Source organism: Argopecten irradians, chromosome 1, assembly GCF_041381155.1.
Source record: "Argopecten irradians isolate NY chromosome 1, Ai_NY, whole genome shotgun sequence".
NCBI lineage: Eukaryota > Metazoa > Mollusca > Bivalvia > Pectinida > Pectinidae > Argopecten > Argopecten irradians.
In genome coordinates this window covers 37049419-37056091 of record NC_091134.1, presented here as the reverse complement: position 1 = coordinate 37056091, position 6673 = coordinate 37049419, and the positions used below count along the sequence as shown (strand labels likewise).

The 6673-nt window shown below is 34.3% G+C and overlaps 1 protein-coding gene across 1 annotated transcript; it reads left to right on the top strand.

Annotated features, from left to right (window-relative positions):
* The first annotated feature begins 933 nt into the window (after window positions 1-933).
* Window positions 934-6401, top strand: LOC138326451 (uncharacterized). Its single transcript, XM_069272559.1, has 7 exons — window positions 934-1096; window positions 1633-1905; window positions 2207-2473; window positions 2768-2886; window positions 3110-3256; window positions 3479-4081; window positions 4417-6401. The coding sequence occupies exons 1-7, from the start codon at window positions 1010-1012 to the stop codon at window positions 4706-4708; spliced, it is 1788 nt and encodes a 595-aa protein (XP_069128660.1). The 5' UTR covers window positions 934-1009; the 3' UTR covers window positions 4709-6401.
* Window positions 6402-6673: the final 272 nt, after the last annotated feature.

Sequence of the window (6673 nt, the reverse complement as noted above, 5' to 3'; positions counted from 1 at the left end):
GCAAAAAGTTTTCTTTGGAAATCTCTAGAAAATAATGAATTTTGATGAATGAAGCTGTTTTAACACAGAGTTCAGGCACTGTAAAAGTTTTCATGCTTTATGTATCGTCACTTTACAAGTACTGTACGTAAACTGCTATAGACCACAACTTGGCTTCGGCATCATTGTTTGGCCTATGTACTCATTTTATCGCAGTATATAATGATTTGTGGCAGTACTGCTGAAATTCGTTTTGAGCTTTAATTTGTAAAATTAAAACTTGTGCGTTATAATCATTGTAATACTCAAAATGGTGGTAACCTTTGGCTGCGAATAACATGTTACAAGCTCATCACGATATAGCATGTGACTATGAAAATTACGGCACACATACGTTTAACGGTAAGCTAATCATTTTTGCAACTCTACAAAATCATGACTTTTTAAACAAAATAGTTATGAACAGTATTGTTTTCTCTCATGCCGATAAGTTGAGTGATCTCTAGATATTTGACACTTTAACTTTCATTTGGCTCCAATTTCAAGAGCGATGTTGAATTTAATGGACTCGCGCAAAATACGACAATCAAATATCAAATAATTTTAAAAGTGGTATGGTCTATCACATTCGCTCTTTTTGTCATAGTGAATACTGTTTAAATGTTATACACATTTTTCTACGTCTGTCCGACGTTTAAACGCCCCCCCCCCCTTGGATCCGTACCTGCCATGTATTTAAGTAATTAACTAAATTACATTTTATGTAGTCTATACTGAAAATGTGGAGTGTTTTCGTTTTAATTATTTTGTCGAATGCCTAGTATATAGTAGTTATCTGAATAAAGTCTTGTTGTCTGTCTCTGACCGCGAGTTATCCGCGATTATCTCCCTTGTGATTAGAATATCTTTTGCTGCTAGATGGCGCTGCGAATAAAGTTAGGTGGCGCTAAGATACGAATGACTCCATAGCAACGACAGACTGCCTGCCGCGAAGTACCGCCAGACAGTTCAGCTTTTCCAAAAGCAAATCATGGATTTAAAAGCAAAGAAGCAGAAATTAGCATGCCCACCATATGGTATCAATGCATCAAGAATGACTGGGAATAAGGCTAGAAAGGTGAGTTGCTATATTCCAAACGCAGAGGAAAAGATAAGTTGGGGGGGGGGGGGATTTGGGGTCGGGGTGTTGACTGTTTCTCTCTGAGCACCGAACATCGCTATATATCGCTGCTCAGGAGGGGAGGGGGGGTTCTCTCCGAACACCGAACATCGCTATGTATCGCTGCTGCTTAGGAGGGGAGGGGGGGGGGGGGGGCTGTGCCTCGGTGAACAATTCTCCCATAAACCAATTTCCCCTAACACACTTATAGAAAATCACAAGATTTGCGATGGATGTTCCAAAATTGGGTCATTTTCACTTGGACAATCAGATAAATGGTGTCCTAATTTTCTGAGCTGAAAGTGTGCGTTAGAATATTCAAGTTCCCAGATTTTCCTAATTTAGTAATTTGATCTTAGCCACATTGGAATACACTAAACTAATGCAAAAATTGAAAATCTACTGTACTCTTCAACTTTATTTTATTTTATTATTGCTGTGACCAAAAGTAAAAGTTCGTTACATGATTCACATAGATTAATTCTCCATTATAGCCAACCGGATCCAAAATCATGGATGAAATGGTCAGTTCCTATAACGGCTATGTCCAGAAAGAGATGAAGCTGTATATTGGTTGTGACGATGGTCTGTATAACATTTACAGACGAGGAAAGAAAGGGCTCCGATGTAGGCCCCTTGTACACCTAGATCATGGTGTATATGAACAGATTTTAAGAGAGACTGATCAACAAGAGATTCTCTCAAATCTTGGTATTGGAATGGACAAGTCTCTACCTAACAACCTGAACCAATATCTTATTAAACAAGTATGTATAGCACAAGGGATTTCTAAATTTCATACTATAATTGAAAATTAAATTTTCTGATACAGTTATACACTATAAATATTTCAGCTAAATATTTGGGAAAAAAATAATGCAGCTCAGTTTTGATAAATTTCTTTGTTGCGACATAGTTCCATATAAGACATCTTTTTATATAAAAAAAGAAAGATAATAATGATAACCATGACCCAAGTTAGTTTATGAATAGATCTTTATGTAACTATGAAATTAATGAATATGTACAAATATTTCACAATATACCATTATATATTTGGCCTTACAGATAAGACCAGACAGCACTTCTGCTGCAACACAAGTTAAACAGTCCACAACAGAATTTGAAACCCAAACATACAGCACTGGAATGAACCAAAAGGATATGGCCTCACAGGCATTTCAGGACACGATGAGCACAAGTGTTCAGGCAGTTCAGGATACTATGAGCACAAGTGTTCAAGCAGTTCAGGACACGATGAACACAGGTGTTCAAGCAGTTCAGGATACAATGAATACAGGTGTTCAAGCAGTTTTGGACAAATACAAGCGCATGGTATGTGAGAAGATACTTAATGGCATACTGCAAGTTGACATTCAATTGTTATTTTCAAATTTCTTGTGTAATAATAAGATTGACTTTAACAGAAGCTATATTCAAATTTGAACTAAGGTCACCTTTCACCAATTTGAACCAAGGGCCCCATCACCAACGAACATGCTAACACTCTTTACTAGATTATCATTTTAAGTATTTAAAATGCTATCTAAATTCCTTACTTTTTAAAATGCATATTGCTTAAGCTAGAATATGAAAAGAATCTATACTTTTTATTCAATTTCTTTGCAGTTTCACTTCAATGAAAGGGGTTGTATTGAAGGAGAACTTGATGGTGAACAGTTTATCATGGGCGAAGTGGAATCGAACATAATACTAAAGATGATGAAGAATCATGTGACAACAAAGAGGTATTTTAACAAAGTTCTGCTTATTACTGGTTTGAGAATTGGTGTTCAGTGTAACCAAGGAAGCATTTTTCAGAAAAAGAAAGGGAGAAAAAAATAGTGGTGCAGGGTTTTCAAAATGAAGTTTATTATTTGAAGATTTTTCGTTTTATAAAATACTGGTAAGTGTTGATATTTTTCCTGTTGGAAATAAATTTTAATTTTTTATGCATCAATTTCATTACAGTGGTGATTCTGAAGCTAGAGGAATTCCCAACATGCATCATCAATTTCACGGAGACAGCCCACAGGGAGCAACAGCAGCAGTCGCTTTCAATACCCGTTGTGATGTCATAGCGAAGAAGATGAAGAAAATGCAAGAAGACAAACCAAGGTCTGTATACTGCTCCTAAATCACCTGCTACCCAAATGAAATAAAGTGGGATAAGAGATGAACCTAAATTGAATAAATTATAAAAACAATCAAGTCTGGATGATTTCATGCTAATAAACGAAATATGAAACTAAATCTTCTTAAATATTAAAAATACCTGCACATTTAAATCATTGATAGAGTTTACAGTTTCAGTGAATGTCATGTATGTTCTCTTTGTAGATTCCACCAGAAAGTTCCATATGAAGGCCATCTTGAGAAGTATCTAACTACAACTTCCCCTTTCCCAGAATTTGGATACACTGATTTAAAGAACATACCCTCCTCCCTGGATGACATCAACATCCCTGTGATAGAATATACTGACATCACTTATCAACAGACAGAAAACAACACTGTGGTTCTGGGACGAGGAAGCTTCGGATGTGTCTACTTCGCCAAACATTCCCAGTTCACAGTAGATATGTGTGTGAAAGAGTACGAAGAGGAGAGCACTACCCTGTACGATATCCACCATGAGGCCCAGATATTGTTATATCTACAGTCCACCAACTTTGTGCCTCAATGCTTCGGACTCATGGTGTCTCCATTCATATCTACTGATGTCTCCCTCATCCAGGAATGTTTCGCCAAAGGCTACACTCTGAAGAAACTGATAAAGGACCGTCCACACACATTCCGTGCCAAAAGGAAGTGGATTGCCGTGGTTTATCAACTGTTCTGGGGATTGAAGATGATCCACGAGAAGCAAATCTTGATTAATGATATCAAATCAGACAATGTCTTGGTCAATTGGCAGTCTGATGACATGACAAATATAGTCAGGTATGTGACATTGCTTCTCTGAAAGTAATGAAATGGTGATTACCTCTGTATAACAACCAAAACTAATTACAGTTTCTGGTGTCAATAGAATTTGAGTTTGACCTGTGCATAAAGATTGGCTGTTAAAATATATTTTCTTTTTCCTTTGACTTGGGTTCACGATCTTAATAGACAAGCATAACTGTACATGTATAGAAGGCATAAAGAATCTTTGAAAATAGTTTCTATATTTTTTGATATTTAATTTATTTATTTATTTGTTGTTGTTTTTTTGTGTCCATTGTGGGTTTCTGATAGATTCTCTTTCATGGATCTGGTTTTGTTTTGTTTGACAGATACATTGACATGGGCCTTGCTTCCTTCAGGAGAGGACATCGGTTCTCAGCAGATCCCAATTATCATATGCAATACAGAGAGGAGTACGCCCCGGAAATCAGAGAAGGCCACTATTCTACCCCAGCTTCCGATGTCTACGCTGTAGGATACATGGTCGATGAGATCTGTGAAACATTTGGTATCATTGAGGTGGACGAGATTGCTCAAATGTGCACAGAGGATGATCCACGCATTAGACCAAGCTGTCAGTTTGTCCTTGAAAAACTGGAGGATATCTTGGAGAACACTTGAAGAGAAAGACAACTTGTGCTAAAGAAATCTGTGATCATTTTTTAACTTTTTGTGTTGCCTTAAGAGTGCTTTTGATGATTTAAATTGTTTATCATTGTCCAAAGATCTCTGTGATTAGTTTAAACTGCTAGTTTTACATTGAAAAATCCGTGATAAATCTTAACTTTTACCAGTTGTATTTACCTCAGAAATCTGTGATGACTTTAAATTTTAACATTCTTTATGAAATCTGTTTTTGAATCGAATTTTAAAAATTTAAAGAAATCTGTGATTAATTCTTTTTATATCACTGAACTTTTCCAAGAAATCTGTGATGGATTTTAATCATCATTTTTATATTTTTTTTGGATTTCTATATACCTTATGTAATCTTTAATTCTATCACTCAGCTTTTCCAAGAGTATACTCTAAGGAATCTGTGATGAAAATTAACTCTTAGCATTCTACGTACTACAATGAGAAAGCTGTTGGAGTTTGCTGAAAATCATGTGATAAATATCATTGTCATCATCCGAGACACATTTTAAAATCATTTCTTTATGATCTGTAATGAATGTTTATATTACTAGTTCCTTAGAAATTTGTATTGGTTTTTATCTTTTTAAACTTTTCTCAAATCATGTAGCTGTGAAGATGTTTTTATGTTGCCTTTAAATCTGTTGAATTCTATATTTAGCTACTGTGATAGATTTGAGCTTTCAGTTATGCTTATAGGGCTATCCCAGAAATGACAATGAAGGGAGATTTGTGTCTTGTTTTTAATCTTGATACCCCTCTAAAATTAAGAACTATAATAAATGACAGAAATTTGGGGAGCAAGACAACCAACGATAACAAAATTCATTTATTTACCAGACTTTCCGGTAATTTCATTTTTAAAGAACTCCAATGACCTCATTGATCTACTTCAGCCAATAAGGTCATTGGGGTCAAGGTCAGGACAAGAACATTGTAAATAATGGACAATATACTACCAGATTTAATGTTTACAGATGAAAAACATATCCTGGTACATTTTTCTGGAATAGCCCAGACTGTAATTATATAATTATCTGTGATACATTTAAAAATTATGTTAAGTTATAAGCTGTGATAAATTTTATGCATAATTTAATGATATTTTCTATTTTCAACCGTTTTACTTAATACATCTATATCTATGAAAATACATTTATAAATGTAGTTAACTACAAGCTACTCAGCTTAACTGTTTTTAATTTAAATGGTGAAGAGTTTTAAAAACATTTGGTATCCATATTTATAACAAGAAAGCATGCAGGAAACTTTCATACCTAGGTATGCTTTAAAAAATTATTTATATATTTTATAAAGATATACATTTAAAAAAAAAAGATAACTTTGTCTATACAAGGAGCAATGTTATACATTATATATATATTGATATGTATTTGATAAGACCATTTTTATAGTCCTACTATATGTAACAGCAAAATTAACCTACGGTATTTAAATTTAAAATCACCTTCATTTGGATTTAAATTTATGTACACTTCGGGTAATATTTTAACAGTTTGATGTTTAAACTTTCAAACATTTCCGCACTATTTGTTGAGCTGTTATGGATATTATTTATTACACACAAAACCATACATGTTTGAGATCTATCAATTGAAGGTTGGATTCCTTTCATTTTTGTTAGTACAGAGTAAATTATGAGTATATTTGAAATATCATGAACTTAATAAATATATGAATTTGATTTTCTGGTTTGTCCTTTATTACAATCATACATGTACGTCACAGATTATATATAACATTACATGGATATGGAAGATTTTGGTTCACTAAGTGTTGACAGGTAAAATCTTTCACAAGGATGGAGATATCTTGCATTTCCATTGAAAGATCCATATTTTAAGAAATGATGGCAAAATTCAGATGTTAATCATTTTCCGAGGCCGTCATCTCACGGACGTCGTAATGCATTAAAATCAACGACGTCAC

Coding starts and splice junctions, on each gene's coding strand:
- LOC138326451 (XM_069272559.1), top strand. CDS start 1,010: ATGGATTTAAAAGCAAAGAAGCAGAAATTAGCATGCCCACCATATGGT. Junction 3,257..3,478: donor ATGCAAGAAGACAAACCAAG/GTCTGTATACTG, acceptor TTCTCTTTGTAG/ATTCCACCAGAAAGTTCCAT. Junction 4,082..4,416: donor GACATGACAAATATAGTCAG/GTATGTGACATT, acceptor TTTGTTTGACAG/ATACATTGACATGGGCCTTG.